Here is a 16,848-nt window from a genome sequence, read left to right on the forward strand (position 1 = left end):
CATAATTTTTCTTTATAAAGAAATCTTTAATGCCTGACATGACTGACTTCAGAATTTGCTGTTCTGAGCATTATATTTTTCAGTAACTGATTTTTCACAGTTTTTTGTTGTTTTTCTCCCTCCACTAACTAATGTGATGGGGTTTCAGTAGATGCTTCACTTTAAAAAGCTTCCGTTTGAGAACTGCTATTCTTGTGGTCTCTGTGCAAGAAAAGAACGTTGCTAATTACACATTTTTGTTTCATGCAGTGTGATGGTACTAAAGCTACTACTTTTTTCCCTTAAAGCCAGTAAATACCCTCTTTGCCATGCAAAGAGCACTTAAAGTATAATTTATTCTAAAGTACGCTGTTTGCTTTGAGGGCTCAAAAACCTGACTTGAAATCTGTTCAAACCATCCAGCAATCCTTAAAGGAACGTGAATTTTTATCCATTCCAGTAGTATATTAAGATTCCCAGCAATTTCTGAGGCAGCCTCACTGTTTTTACATTTTTTTTCTTTTTGATTACCAACAATCAGCTGTTCCACAATTCTAGATTCTTTTGTAGAAAAGTCAAAGTTACATAAACTTACAAGAGAGTTGCCCAGTAAATTACTTCTCTGACCAGAACTCTGACCAAAAGTTTTAAATCACCAGAAATAGAAGTTAATTTTCCCTTTCTGATCATTGTCTGCCTTTAAAATAAACACTGTATTTTAAAGCAAATTACTATAATCTAGTAGTGTTCATATTTTCTATATAAGCTGGATTTGGCTAACCATATCCTTTTTGTGGTAAAGTGGTGAATATATTTATGCTGCATATCTCTGAGCTAAGCTAATTGTACTGGGTTTGTTTCTTTTTTAGCAATGAAACTTCTGACAGCAGTTGTAAGCGTCCATCTGAACCTGGATGTCAACAAGCACAATGCTCAAAGATTGTATGAGGTGGAGAAGAAGAGGCTAAGTGGCAAGAGGACCAGTTACAGACTTGATCAGCTAGAGAGAAAAAGGAAAGAGGTTAGGGAAATGTCTTGTTTGGGAGATTTGTGAAAGTATAAAAGGATTACTGGCTGCTTGCTTTTGGGTCCCGGCAATTCTCTGAGGTTTATATGTTTATTTAATGCATGGTGCAGAGCAGGTGTGACTGGCTGGGTTAAGTGGTACAAACATGACTGAGGTAAAAACTGCCCTCTGTACTGTTAACCTGTGATGTCTCACCTACTGGTTGCTTTTCTAAATTGGCATCATTAGCCCTTCATCTTCACACAAATACAGATTTATACACAAATTTAATTGTCTCAGTAGCTCTGGTGTTGTGGGAGTGCAGTTTTGTATAGGTTTCTACAAGTTACAAACCCAAATTTTAGTGACGAATCAAAAGGGACACAGGTTAAGTGTCATCTCTATGTAAGTAATTAATTATAAAAATGGATTGAACTTCAGGGATGTCCTGTATCATTTTTGCTTTTCAGTTTCTGTTGTTTCTTCCCTGCTCAAAGACAGCTCCTTTTCAGCTCTCAGGGGCAGAGCTATAACTCTAAAAAATAACTTTGGCTTGAGGGAGAGGGTGACTTGGTGAATGAACATCAGGTATAGTTCCTTGTCTCCTGACCTTAGAATCACTTATCTCTGTTCTGAGTTTTAGGTGTTTGTGGGCTTTTCTGAGACAATACCCTTTTTATGGGGAGGAGTGTTTGGGTGAGACAGGATATTTTAGTGTCATTGTAAGTCTGATCTTACAGCAAAGACAGAGGAAATAGGTGTGTTGGAGGGAAAACCCAAACCTCTCACCCTTCCTGATGTTGTTGATGAGAGAATATTTTTATTTGTTGACTTGGATTTTCAGAAATTCCTACCTACATTTTCAGGATCCAGTTTTTTAATAGGCTCATTGTGTATTTTGAAAATTTCTTTGTCTGCCTTTTTTCCATCTCTGTTCAAGTACATGAAGAGAGAATTTGGATCTGTATGTGAGGATCGCTTAATAGTTGTGCTGTATCTTTCTGTGTGATTTCTGATAGATCAAGACTCACTGTATCAAACAAGTAGCTTGTTTCCCAAGGCTAGCAGTTGGTATCCAGTAATTCTTTCCTCAGGATGTAGCCACAAAAAGGCCAGTTGCTAGTGCAGATACAGACTCCTCATTTTATTGGTAAGCACCAGTAGTTTGCATCAAAGTAGTATTCCAAGGGCCCTGATGAAAATTCTTCATGTGTAGTGAATTGTGGGACCAATATTAACATTCAGTTCTCTTTGTATTTCAGTATGAGCATAAGCTTCTAGAGATACAGAACATGATGAATGCTATTTTCAAAGGGACGTTTCTAACCCGTTACCGGTAAGAGTGAAAATAAAGCTGTATCTGCATTCCCCAGAAACTCCTGCTCAGATTGTACAGATAGGAGAATCAAGTTAAACATCCTGGAGGCACTGATGGTGTCAAGGAAAGTGTAGCAGTTAAATTATTTTTAAGAATCTGGGTTTCCAAGAGGACATCTCTAGTGTGTTCTTTCAGTTCTTCCTGCTGGCTGTAGAGCAGTGTATTTGTGAATGAGAAGATATCCAGAATTGCAAAATAGTTTGTAGCTAAAAGTGGTCTATGTACCGATTGAAGAATAACTTATAATATTAATATGAAGATACTTAGAATATTTTGAATTATACATGCTTTTGAAATTCCAGAACATGAAAATATTGCAAATAATATAATTGGTTTTAAAATTAATTTTTAATGTATTAACATTACAATTTTATAATTTCACAGTGATGTTATCCCTGAGATCAGAGCAACTTGCATGGAAGAAATTGGCAGCTGGATTAAAACATACCCAGATGCTTTTTTGAATGATAGCTACTTAAAATATGTTGGATGGATGCTCTATGATAAGGTAAAGGTTAATTGTTTTTTTTTTTTGCCTAGGGCAGTACATTAGTTCTCTTATTTTAAATTTTTTTTAAAGAATCCTAGCATTTAAATTCTTGAGAGTAGATGTTTAATACTGTGGTGGTACAATAAGAATTTACTTTCTTCCCCATTTCAGGTTATATTTTAAAAGCCATTTTAACACTAAATAACACTGAACATTTTTTCCAGTTCTGTGTGAATCCCTGTATGTGCAGTTATATTTATATGTCACTGAATTGGGAGTTATTTCTGAAATGTAAAATGGTTTATATCTTTTGAGACGGTTAAATGTTGACTGAAATTCTGCTTTTAGGCTTGGTCGACATTTAAAATTTTGTTTAGATTTATAACGAATGAACAAATAAATATTGTCTACTACAATTCTATTGTAGTAGAATAGTCTTCAATGTTGCATTTCTTATTGGAGTTAGATACAGAAAATATTTACAGGAAATCCAGCCATTTCCCAAAGGGTTTTCTCCTTTTCCTTATAGTTTATTTTTTCTTTTGAGTAGAGGCACTTTTAAAAATCCTCCAAATACCACCCAAACAAAAGCCAAAAGAAGTCAGTAAGTCCAAAATACCAAGCAGTAGAACAAGAGGCAGTGGGCAAAAACTGATACCCAGGAAGTTGCACTGGAGCATGAGGAAGAACTTCTTTACTGTGTGGGTGACTGTTCCCTAGAGGAGATTGCCCAGAGAGGTTGTGGGCATCTCAGTGGAGATGTTCAGAACTGTCTGGACACAATCCTGTGCTGGGATGACCCTGCTTGAGCAGGGAGGTTGGACCAGATGAACCAACAAGATGGATCAGGTGCCCCATTGTGGTCCCTTCCAACCTGACTGTTCTGTGCTTCTGTCAAAGTACGCCTTTTCTCTTGCTTCGAAAAAGCATGAGAGACTTCAGGGTGATAGGAATGTTTATCGGGAACGGCTAATTAGCGAAATCGACACGCTGTACTTCTGCAGGCCGCCTTTGAAGGCGCCCGTAGCTCCTGTGTGGATGCTGAAACCCTTGGGGTTTGTTTGTGTCGGCTGCGGGCGATGTTTGTGCTGTGCGGAGCAGGTTGCACTCTGCCATGGGGCCAGCAGGGGGCGCGCGAGGCTCCCGCTTCCCGCCTTGCGCCCTCCCTCTGAAGGTGGCGTTTGGGGTTTTGGGGCGACAAATACATCGGGAACTGTCGTTTGTTCCTGCGTACGTTTCATCTGATCACAATATCTTTTTATCTGGAGAATTCTCAAAAGAAAAAGTTTTGTTTTTTGAAGATGATGTGTCTTCATTTGCGGTACTCTGCAGTGAAGATTAACAGCTGGTGTCTCTAATTAATACACACAGCTCACCCGGTGCTATTTACTGGAAACTGGAAATAGTTGTTTTTTTTCTAAGGCTTTTTTAATCTGAAGGCAATGCAATGTTTTTTTCTAAGGCTTTTTTAATCTGAAGGCAAGCAGAGTGAGATAAAATGAAGTGTCTTCCATATCTACATTTAGTTGAGACCTGGTAGTGTGCCACTACTGGTGGCTGCAGTCCTGGCTGTGCTTTGTGATTTGCAGCCACTGTCAAATTGCCTGATTTCAAAACGAGAGCACCAGCAGGGGCAGCAGTGTTTTTTATATACTGTCATGGATTTTTTGGGAAGGCTGGGGAGGGAGAGCAGTTTTTAAAATTGTTTTGCCTCAAATGACAGTTGTCTTTGCTGTCCAGGAGTAACTCAGAAGTAGACCTTTCCAGTTCATAGTCTGGGAAGTGTTGACTCAGCAGTCCTATCAAACCATCCAGGTCCCAGCCTGTATTTGTAAGGTTTATTGACTGGCCCCATCTCTGTGATAGTGGTGGGGCTGAAATCTCATAACTGAATGTGTTCAAGCAGTGCTGGAGCCTGTGCAGAGCTCCCTGAGGTCACTAGAGCTGCCCACCACTTTACTGATGTTTTCTGTCATCAGGTCAGGATCAAAATGTGCTATGATACAGCTGAGGCACAGTGTATGTGTTCAGAGTATCCTGAAAATGTGCTTACATAATTCCCCTTCACTCTGTCAAGCTTTGCAGGACCAAACAGGCATATTTTTTGTCAAGATTAGAGTGGTAGTTCTGATGAGGGTGGTAAGTGGCTGGGTGTTCGTGTTTGCTGATGCTGTTGTTGAAAGAACCTGAAGATAGTGAGATATTCTTGATCATTCAAATTACTTCACATCCTTCCAAAACTATGGGGAATGTTGAATTTAAAAAATGGGAGGTGATTGAGAAGGAGAAGCAAGGAAAATGCAGATGAAAACTTAGGAAAAAATAACAGAAGTAGTCATAGAAGTAGTTATATGTTTCTATTTACTAGAGTTAATTTTCTCAGCACTTAAAGGAACATACATGTGTGGGGTTGTGACTGAGAGCTTTTGGGTAGAAACCTCAGAAGGGAGGTGGTACACTTTAATTGTACATTTGGGGTAGAAACCTCAGAAGGGAAGTGGTACCTTTTAACACTTTAACATGTTACACTTTATGTCTGCAGGCCTACACTTGACTCCACCTGACTGACAAATCACATTTCCAGGCGTGTGCCAGGGGCTGTACGAGCATTCAGCAAACCGGTGCACACTGTTGTCCCTTTCCCCACAAACAAATTCAGTCCCTTTTCACAAGCAGAGTGTTGTGACAGAGAACCAAGGGCAACTGAAAGAACCAAGAGAACCAAAGAACCAAGTCAGTTTTGCAGTACCTTGGCTGAGCTGAGTTTGTGCCAGTGTGCAGTGATGGGTGCCACCTTGAGACTGTCTGTGAGGGAATTCTGTGGCAGTAGGAAGCAGCAGGTGCAGGCAACAGTCTCTTCCTCAGAGACTTTAAAATATAATACAGAATAAGTACTGCTTGTGTGTCATGGGCAGATTACAGAACAGTGTATATTGTTACCTGTTGACCTTTCATTTTATATTTCTAGCAAAAAGCTGTCTTAAACAGAGCTGTTAGTCAAAGCCTGCCACTGGGTATCATCCTTGGCTTTCCATCTAAGCAGGTGAACAGGAACTTGGAGCAATGGATAGCCTGTGTGTAGGTGGTCTCCTTTCTTGGATTTCCATGTTTATTCTTACTACTATTGTTAGCAAGATGAATTAAGAAAGAAGTATGAAGAGACTGATTCAAAGCCTGCAGTTCATCTTAGTATCTCTGCTGATATGCTTAGCATTATAAATTTACAGAACACATGATTTTTCTATGTTGGGTCATCAAAATCACTCTCCTAGTTCTATTTAAAGCTTTGTCCTTTGAATGTTGTAACAATATGCATGAGCTAATTGAAAAGCTGGCTAAGGAAAAGATTTCTTTTTGAGGCATCTATGAAGCAGCATAGCAAAAGTACTAATGGTATGAAATAACACCTTGTATGGATAAATATATTTCGCCTAAATTAACTAATTAGACTGAATTCAAAGCAGCCTTTTCCCTACAATACTTAAAATACCATGTTCTAGTGTAAAACAGAAATAGGGAGAAGGCATGGTGCTTAGCTCTATAAGAATCCACAGTGCATTTCTAAGTTGTACCTCTTCCTCTGGGAATCTAGAGAAATCTGTAATTTCTTGGACTCCTTGTCTGTGTTTAGCAATTGTCCCAGTCAGCTGATGACAAGAAGCAAGCAAAGTCTGATGTATGGGAGAGTGCTGGTTGTACTAAGTAGGCCATCCATACTCCTGTCTTTGTATCTTTAACAGATGAATAGCACAATCCCTGTATCTTTTGTATTCTGTTGCTTTTACTAACAGTGGTCTGTGAGAGTTTCTTTGACTCTTAGGGAGCCATACACAAACTTTGATGTTACCTTTGAGTTTGGCTCACTGCAGGCTTCCTCTGTGTGTGTGTGAGAGAGAGATGAGCATGTGTACACACAAACAAACTGGTACTGATGTCACTGATAAAGTAGATGAGGCAGCATTTGGATAGTCTGCTGTAGGCACCCACAAAGAGCTCTTATTTACATGATGTAAATGCTGATAGTGACTTACAAAGATACATGTATTTTACTGTTAGCCAATTTCTCTTTGTCTTACAGCAAGCTGAAGTGCGGTTGAAGTGTCTTCTGGGGCTGCAGGGAATTTATAGCAGAAAAGAACTTGTTTCCAGGATGGATCTCTTTACTAACAGGTTCAAGGTAAATAAATTACTGTTTGCTGATTTTTTAAGTCTAGGTTGGGTGTATACACAGGGCCTGATGTTTTGATCAGAGCTGATTTCCCCACTCTCTTGACTGAGAGGAGCTTAGACTCCTGCAGAAACAGCCTTGTTGATTGAATAGATGAAGGAGTTTTGCAGGGATGTTTCCCTCTGTTTCTATGAACTCTTCCATTTCACTTTAGTTCACACAAAATGGTGTTAGCATGGCTGTGGTCAGTTATCTCCACCATTTATCCAGATTGGCTCAGGTTTTTTTACAGGATCTTTGGCAGATGACAAAGAATTTCCTATGCTAAAGATCCTCTTTTTGCTGTCCCTGATAATGGGTTAACCTTGTAGATAGTGGACTGGCTGTCCATGTATCACACTGATGTGGGAATGGCTCTCTCTTGATCTACCATGTCAGTATGAATCTTGAAGAAGGATTCCTTATCTCTTTTCTGAACAAATCAGGTGATACACTGTAGTTTTGAGTGCTTGTTTTGTGGCTTCACTGACCCTGTACTCTGCCTTTGTCATATTCTGATATCCCCACTCATTTTAAGAAGTAAGCCCTTTAATTTTTTTTAACCCTGGCCTTGCTAAGAATTTTGTCAGCTGCTCTTACCCTAGCAGGGTTGCACCTTCTCAGTATTTGAGTAGGAAAGCTCAAGATGATGTGATAGATATCTCAGTCCCTGTGAATCAGGACATGATTCAATGTCAGGACAAATCAATGCCTGCATGTGGTAGCAAACCCATGGTGTTTTTGCAAAAGGTGCAGGGCTTGCCTATGTGTCAAAGCAGTTGCTGCTAGTGAAAAATGCTTATCACATATCCTCAAAGAACATGAAATGGCTTAATATTGGTATCTTAGTAATAAATTATTCAGAATTAAACTCAGCTATCTAAGATTGACCCCTGTTTTAAATGATTATGTGGTAGTCCCTTATCTTTCTGACTGCTGTAAGCTCTGTAACCAAATGCAGGATTTGTATTCAATAAAGAGTGATGAAATAGCTCCGGGCAGTTTGTGCTACGATCTCCCTTTGTGGAGGATGCAGAATAAATGGATTATTGCTAACTCCATCCCCCAGTCAAAAAACCCCCACCCAAAACCAACTCTAAACAAAAGAAATCTAAACAGCTACGCACAAAATACCAGTTTCAAAGTTTAAAGCATGCTTTCTCAGTGATGGGGAGTGTAATCATATAACCATCAATCCATTTCCTGCAAACAGGAGTTACACATGCTCCCTCTGTTACCCTTGAGTGTTCAGGCTCAGGATTTGTGGATTTACATACCTTCCAACTGGATTGTGAGAAAAAGGAAGGTGCAAAGGAAAATGAATGTAGAGATTTAGAAGCCATGTGTTAAATAGGGAAACTAAAATAGTTCCAGATCAAGCAAGTCTAAAGGTGTAATATATCTTAAAGATGTAGCCACTCTGAGGTGTGCAAGTTCCTGGTTTCATGGGATGGGAAGTTTTTCAGTTTTTTGAGTTGTTTGCATGTGTAGTAAGTTAAAATATTGTGAATTCTGGAGGTCAGCAATATTGCTGCTATGCCATGCGGTATCTTTATGACTTTAACTGTCTTTTCAGCAAGGCACAGACTTCTGTAATGTGTAGGTGCAGGCACTTTACTGTTAGTGGGAGAAACTGATTAGATAATGCTTGTAATTTGAGGCTTACCTTCATTTAACATACTGAAGTGCCAGTAGTAACATCTTAGAAACAAGTTGTCAGTCACTTTTAATTTGTAGTGTGTAGTTAATTTCTTGTGAACGCATACATTACATGTATAAAAAATATCATATTACTGCATGATTAATTCAGTTAAAAAATTAACATGCTGTTAATTTTCAGGGGCTGGGGAACTACTTGGTAGTAATCAAGTTGCCTTATGTCTCTTAGGAAATAGCTGCTGAAATAAAAATAAATCTCTGCTGTACTAGTGTAGATGATCTAGCTGTAGCAAAATTACATGTTATTGAGAACAAACCATGTTACATCTTTTTATTGTCATTTTACATCCATTAGGATCGAATTGTGTCCATGCCTCTGGACAAGGACCATGAAGTAGCAGTTCAAGCCATGAAACTCTTGATGCTTATGTCACAGTAAATAATTTCTTTTTTAATTTACTGTATTGTTTTAATGGCAACAAGATCCAGGTACAAACCTGATGAATCTTCCTGTAATCACTTACTTGTTGGGAAACAGTTGCTTCTGGCAGGATATGAGTTACAGTTAAAGCTGCTCAAGACATGACATTTTCTTTCTGTGGGAAATGCCAGTGTTAAGAAAACCCTTGTGCTGAGATTCAGTCTGAAAACTACGTTTTTATATCTTTGTTTCCCTCTGAAAGGAAATCCCAACTTTTTTTAATATTGGTTTTTCTCAAAAAGAGCATTTGACAGTCTTGGGGAAGTTCCCACTGAAGATGGGGTCCCTACTCCACCTTCTGTCCCAGGATTGCCAGGTCTTGACCAGAAGCTTGGAGAACTCTGCCTTCTTCCCTGTCTCTGCACCTGATGCAGGAAGCTTTGAGCTTTGAGGCTGTTGATAGAATTTGGTCTTTCAGATTCTTGGCTCCAGGGCAGAGAATCTGGTAGCCTTTGATCCCATAGCAGACTGACAGGAAATGATCAAGTGTGTGATTTTGCTGAGGTGGGAGACTAGCAGAAGAGTTGTTTTCTTGGGAAATTTACCTGCCAGCCATAGCTTTGGTAGGCAAGCTGGAAGTGTGAGGAAGAATTACACTTAGTATTACAGAAGTATATAAATCTTTTTCTGATACATCCTTGAGCAGCATGTTTATTTTAGGAATATCTTTATTTGCAAAATATGTGTAGAATAAATTTTCTGTCCCTCTTTCTCAAAGCAAAATGGGAATAAGAACTTCACTGCATTCCATTGATAATACAGTTGAGATGGTAGGACTCAGTGTCTCCTCTGTCTGAGAGTGTAAGTTGAATTTTGGTGATGTAGATGCTTATTTCCATGTACAGCATGAGACATTATCCAATAGCCTCGTGGGATTTGCTTCTCTATTTAAGCCAGAAGTATTAGTCATTGCTAGAGGAGCATGTAGACCTTAGTGGTCCAACTAATGTGGTGCTGTAGACATTTACTTTAAATTTCAAGTATGTTTGTATATTGAGGTGCTGCTTTATTGTCTCCTGTCTCACTTCACATTCCACTGGTTTGAATGGCATTTTTCCAGGGCTCCTTCAATAGGCACAGCAGAACAGCATATGATGCTGTGAGCCCTGCACCCTCTTCTGAAGGTAGTGCCATTGTTTGGACCTCACTGGTAGTAGCCAGGGTTATATTGTTCCTGTGTTCACAATGTCCATTTCTACATCCCTTGGTTCCCTGTGGTGCCTAGCTATTGGAACAAAGCACAATGCAGTGTCCATGGATAACATGTCCCTGTGCTAAGAGGAGCAGCTCACCATTGTTGAAGTACAAAGATTCCATACACCAGTTAGGGCTGCACTTGTTCTGTGTCTGAATTAACAAGAGCTATATTGGCACTGCAGCTGTTTATCATCTCTGGCTTTATTATAAGGGATCATGTTCTCATTAATGCAAGCTGCAGCTATAAAAGTTTGATCAATGTTTCTTTTTCCCTGAAGCAATTTTTATCTGAATTTTGCTTAAATATGGTTTCCAGTGTGAATAAATGTCATCTAAAGTTTTCTGAATGATATTTTTCCATCATAAGATGCAATTTTCATAAGTAAAATTAATACATTATGAAATTGTTTTTAATTAAGCTATGTAGAGACCTAGCAAATACATTCTTTTCTTTCTTTTTGCTCTTCTGTTGCATAGCCATCCTGCTTTCTTCCACTGTACCCCCCAGTTGGTCTGAGCCCTGCTGATTTGGCATAATTATTGGAGTGGTGAAAGTGTGCGTTGGAGACTCAATAAGCAAATTCAACAACAGCTCTTCTCTTTGATAAGAGTAGTGCTGACCAGTCTATAACTCTGTGTGAGGAGAGTGCAGACAATATAGCCAGTCACATGTACAGGCTTCTTAATAAGAGCCTGCATCAAGATCCTTTTCTAGCAGGGGAAAGAAAAGCTGATGCTTTAATACCTACAATGGTGGCAGAAAGGACTTGATGCTGGCACTGCAGAAACAAAAACCTGCAGGGCTAATGTGTCTCAAATAGGTGTGTCTCATAGCTCAAAGCTTTTGTGTGTGTCCAGACACACACAAAAAGTGTGTCTGGTTTTTGAGCAGTAGTGCTGCTTGATACATGCAGTAAAGCATGAAATTGAGTTGGGGACAGCAACTCCCCTGCCTCAAAGGGGATGATAAAGTAATAAATAACAGCTTGTATAAATGGCATGACTAGTGTATGCATTGGTGGAATAAAATTTTTGCCACTTTTGCCATGCTGTCTTGGCTTCTCTTTGAATGACTAATTTTTGTCATCTGAAAATTTGGCAACTGAATTCAAGTGGCCCACAACTTGTGTTTTTAGTGAGATGAGAGAGGTCTTTCAGATCACGTTTCTGAAAGTTATTTTTAAAGCTTCTGGAAAGAACCTCTATCCGAATTCTCTCTATTTGATCAGGAATCATTAATTAAAAAAAAATAGTCTTCATTGATGAGGTACAGACCTTCAGAACATGTCTCTAATCTTGGAATAAATATTTTGTTATGTCATGAGATGAGTCATCCAGTAATAGCTTTTTTTCTTCCAATTACTCAGTTGGATAATTTTTCTTGGGAAAAATACCTTATGTCAGTAATTTTCTTTGACTGACTTCCATAGTTGTCTTTTGGGTCAGCATAGCAGCAGGACCTTGCTGCTAATTGACCATTTTTGTGATGTTTTACAGTGGCAGGAAAGCTGTGCTCCATGTATGGTAGTAACAGGTTTGAGCATCTCTCAACCATCGCTGCATTCCAATTCTGTGGAATATACACTGGCTACTCTGTGTCCTACTGTCCCATAAAGCTGCTATGCCTTTACATTCTCTTTCTTGATAGCTAGAGAGGCAGTGAAAAAACTGATCTTTTCAATTCACTTATATGTGTTATATTATTAAAAAAAAGCCCCAGTGCTGATTCAGATTTCTCCATTTCTCCTACTATGCATATACTTAGTTTTTTTCAAATCCATATTTGTATTTTCTTCTTGTGTATCTCTATGAGCTGAGATTTTTTTTCCTTCTTGTTTGTTGCATGTTGTCTCAATTGAATGCCAGTCTTTGGGCTAGTAGATTTCTGTTTTTACACAGCATGATGTGATCCTGGAACAGAAATGAGCCTATGAGGTTTAGCATAATAGAAATTATTAATGGTACTGAATTATGCATAATTGTTAGCATTAATGTTGCAAAGGATCTGACAGGGAATAGAACTAGGAAGAAAATAAAGACAGAGAAGCATCAGTGACAATGAGAGACCAAGGTAAAAAAAGCATTGCCTTTTAGGAGGCAAATTAGTTCAGTGTGCCTACTGCTAGACAATTCTGTTAATTTTTGTGTGCTTAACTACCTAAAAGCGTAGAGGGATTTTGGAAAAGAGCAGCAAAAGTAATAAGGTAACTGCAGTAGATGCATGGGGAAAGGTTACAGGTGGTGTGGGTGGGGGCACAAATCTACAATTAGCTTGAATATGTAAATAGCCCAGGGGAAAATGACTTTGATTTACTTTAGTTAAACGTAATTAGAAATTAAACTGAATTTGAAACTCAAAACACATCAGTCTGCCACAGCATAATCACAGTGTATTGCAACATGCTGATCCCATTGTACAGTGGGTGGGAGAGGACTATTGTTACATTTTAGTGGCAACCATATTGTCATTTTGCTGATCACCAAAGTGTGTCTTGAAATAACGTGCAATGAGAGCAGAGGAGTGAGAGTGAAATTGCAGAACAGTTTAGTAGTACATGATTTTTGTATTCAAAATTTTTATTGCAGATATTAGAATACTTTTAACATACTTTTTTTTTTGGTTGATAGTGCTCTGTGCACATATACTACTTTTACAATGCATCTGCAGATTTGGATGTTTAACTTGACTTAATTTTAAATGCGAAGTGACCAGATTCTTTTTTGAATGAGATGCTTGGATTGTCATCACAATAATGTGTACCATATCTTGCCCTGCACAGCCACTAAAAACAATGGCTAGAGTAAAACTCTGTAAAGTGTGTCAGGTGTGTTTTTATTTACTCTTGTGATTTTGATGATTATCCTTGGTATGAGCAACAGAACAGACCAAGTCAAGCCACTCCAGCAGTCATACCTCTTGCATGCAACCAAGTGAAACAAAAAGCAAGATATCTTTCAACTGGTGCCATATGTGGAACAAAATGGGTCTGTGATCTCCCTCTAGAATGTCCCAGTTTCCTCTGGGACATGAAGACTGGGACATGTTCACACTGAAGTGCAGAGAAAGTGGTATGTCATGAGATTGGTATGTGGAAGGCCATGCCTGTTTATTTTTAGGTACCTAAACACTGGCAGGCACTTCTGGCTTAACCTTTATCTGTTGCTTGGCATGCTGAGGGCTGTAAATTTGCAGCAGTATTACTGCTGTATTTGAAGTATTCTTTGTGTGGTTGATGATTGCCTGATGGATGTAAAAAAGAAAGGCTCAGTTCAGTGTGGTAGTGTTAGTGCTGGTGTAGCAGGTGTAGTCAAGTGCTGCTGCTTGCAGAGGAAGGTAAAATGCCTGAGCACTCATTTCAGAGGGAGTTATAAGCCTAAACCTCATCATGGTGAGAGAGTAGTGGTTGAACAGTAATAGTAGTAGGGCACATAGGTATTCCCTCGCACTCAAGAGAGGAAAAAGCAGAAGATCAGGTGCTCAAGTGGTGTCAGGAGTGTCTGTCAGCTTGTGTTGCAAAGGAAATGGATTCTTCTCCCTTCCTTTGCTTCTCTGCTGTTTGGGGGTTCTTCCTTTGTAGCTGGAGCAGCATCTCACCTACTTATGTCTCAAGGAGGGAGGAAATAATACTGCACTAGATTAATGTAATGGATAAATTGCCAACCTCTTAGAAGACAGAGTTAAAAATGGGGAGGTTGGGATTTTGGAAATCACAGAATGGCTGAAGTTAGAAGGATTGTCTGATCCAATCCCCTACTCAAGAAGAGCCACGTAGAGTGCATTGCCCAGGACTGCATCTATATGGCTTTTGAGTACCTCCAGCAATGGAGACTCCACAGCATCCCTTGGCAGCCTGTGCCAGTTCTCTGCCACCCTCACAGTAAAATCATGTTTCCCAATGTTCAGAAGGAGCCTCCTTAGTTTCTGTTTGTGCCTGTTGCTTCTGATCCTGGGTACCAGCAGCAGAAGCCTGTCTCTGTCTTCTTACTCCCACCACCAGGTACTTACACACATTGCTAAGATCCCCCTGAACCTTTTTTCCTCCAGGCTGAACAGTCCCTGCTCCTTTGACCTTTCCTCAAAGGAGAGATGCTCCAGTCCCAGGAAAGATGATTCCCAGATCATCTCTGTGACCCTTTCTTGGTCTCTCCCCAGTTTGTCTCTTGTACTGGGGAGCCCAGCCCTGGACACTGCACGTGTGGCTTTACCAGTGCTGTGTAGAGGGGAAGGATCACCTCCCCAAACCTGCTGGTAACACTTAATGCAGATTGGGATACCATTCACTTTCATTTCAGCAAGAGAACATTGGTGGCTCAGGTTCAACTTGGTGTCCACCAGGATTCTTTTCTAAGGATAGAAAATACCTATGGAAAAGCAGTTTCATTAGTACTGGAAAGGAAGAGTCCTTAAGTTCTATCCAGAGAGATAGATATTGCTTCGGTCTTCAAGCTATCTTAACAATTTAGTCAAGGAACTCTTTTAAAATATAAACATTCAGGTATTGCATTCATTATATCTATAAATGTGCTAAAGAGAGAAAACCTGAAATACAAAGAAGAAAAAAAATAAATATAAAAAAATGTGTGCACTTGACTGGCATGTTCATACAGGAAATTTAATTTAAGCACAAGAAAAAGGTTTTTCACTGTGGGAGTGATCCAATACTGGAACACATTGCCAGAGATGTTGTAGAGTCTTTGACTTCATGGATTGGACACATCAACCTGCTGTAGCTGATCCTCTTGTGAGCAGGGGATTGGAGCAGATGATCTGCAAAGGTGCTGACCATCCTCAGTGCTCTGTGATGCTGTATTGGTTCAGTTCAGATCACCTTATGTTTGTGAAATTTCTTATATTCCCAGCTGTCCACTGGTTTTGAAAAATATATAGAGAGAGAGAAAAAATGACAAAGACATCTTCATGGAAACTAGTACTTAAAAGAACTCAATAATAGATTGACATTAAAAAGAATGAAAGAAACATTGTCAGACTATTTTTTTTCTGTAAATTCCCCATGGCCTTTTAATATTTATTATATAATGTTTTTTTATTCCTGTAAGTGCTCTTTGTTGTCATTCTTTGTTTTACTCTCACTTGTTAAACTTGTAGAAGTTTAATAAATTTGATCATTCATGGCTTCACAGGACACACCACTGCTTATTCATGTGCTCTAATGCACCATAAAACCATATTACTTCTTTCATTTTTTTACTGTTTAACATCAATAAGCACATTTTTACTCTACTTTCTCAGTTCTGTAGATAGTTAAATGAGTGACATAAATATTTCTCTTTATGGTGATTTCTTGAGATGTATTCCTTTACACTTCCTATATGTTCTATTACTGCAAATATATTCTCAAGGTAATTGCATGTTTAAAGAGTCCACCAAAACCTGCCTTAAGTGTGTGAGGCAGCTTTTATTTCACATTATCCTGTGAGACTGATTCATCACTTTTGGAGACATACCATTAGCACTTTCATTTAAAGACCTTTTAATGGATGCTCCAGTGATAATCTCACCTAGTGTGAGCTCACTTCTTTTTCAGTCAGGTTGGAGGATATTTCTGGGGCTTTGTGACTTGTGAGGATGCTAAAGGATGCAATGGGTTGGAGACAAATGAGCAAGCATAGGAAGGACTGCTGATTTTTTGTAGACATCACCCTTAGCTGGAGAACAGCATGAATCCTCAGTTGTAGAGAGGATGTTGGACCACAGGTGTAGATGGTTTTAAAATGTTACTACTCCGGGATTGAATGCAGTGATCAATAAAAACCCTTTCCTCTCAGCTGAGTATAGTAAGTGTCAGGATCTCATATGTTGCTCTTCCATTCTCTGAAGTAGCTTAGTCCAGTGACATTGTTGTGGCAGTAAGAAGCAGGTATTTGGAAACTGTAATCCTGGCTTTGGACTTCACTGCTCTGGTACCTCTTCATTGGGTTTTTCAACCTTGATGCGTCAGTTTCTTTTTTGTAAATATTTGATATGAATACCATTTCTACCTCTCAGAGAGTGTTTTAGGTGTAGTAGTTGGCATGTGGTGTTCTCAAGATGTGTAGCTGAATGAAAAAAGTCATGACTTTGAATGTGTTTGTGTAGAGAGGTCACAGCCATAAGTGTGCCATCAAGAATGTGTTTTGATTTCTTTTTTGTGGGATTCTAGTGTAATAGAATATAGGTTTTAAAATACTGGAATAAATGACTTAAGAATAATTTGTACAACAGAATGAAGGTTTCTAATTGTTTATTATCTTCTATGATGAACATCTAAGCATAGAGTAAATGCATGATTTTCCTCTTTTATTACTATTACTCTTTTTACTGAGATCACTGATCAACTGTAATTATACTTTAAATTAACATTCGTGTCCATGCGGTGGGCCTGATTTGTCATGGCTTACACAAACCTCTGTTTCTCTACACAGTGAGTAAAAGAACGCTGCCAATTTTGTT

The 16,848-nt window shown here is 39.0% G+C and overlaps 1 protein-coding gene across 1 annotated transcript in view; it reads left to right on the forward strand.

Annotated features, from left to right (window-relative positions):
• Positions 1-16,848, forward strand: part of LOC129134800 (cohesin subunit SA-2-like) — a 57,902-nt gene that overhangs the window by 14,565 nt on the left and 26,489 nt on the right. Inside the window, exons 9-13 of the mRNA XM_054654479.2 lie at positions 849-1,000; positions 2,248-2,321; positions 2,748-2,871; positions 6,932-7,030; positions 9,075-9,154. Coding sequence (XP_054510454.2) covers positions 849-1,000; positions 2,248-2,321; positions 2,748-2,871; positions 6,932-7,030; positions 9,075-9,154 — 529 coding nt within the window. The remainder of the gene's footprint in view (positions 1-848; positions 1,001-2,247; positions 2,322-2,747; positions 2,872-6,931; positions 7,031-9,074; positions 9,155-16,848) is intronic.

Source organism: Agelaius phoeniceus, chromosome 2 (assembly GCF_051311805.1).
Source record: "Agelaius phoeniceus isolate bAgePho1 chromosome 2, bAgePho1.hap1, whole genome shotgun sequence".
NCBI classification, from domain to species: Eukaryota; Metazoa; Chordata; class Aves; order Passeriformes; family Icteridae; genus Agelaius; species Agelaius phoeniceus.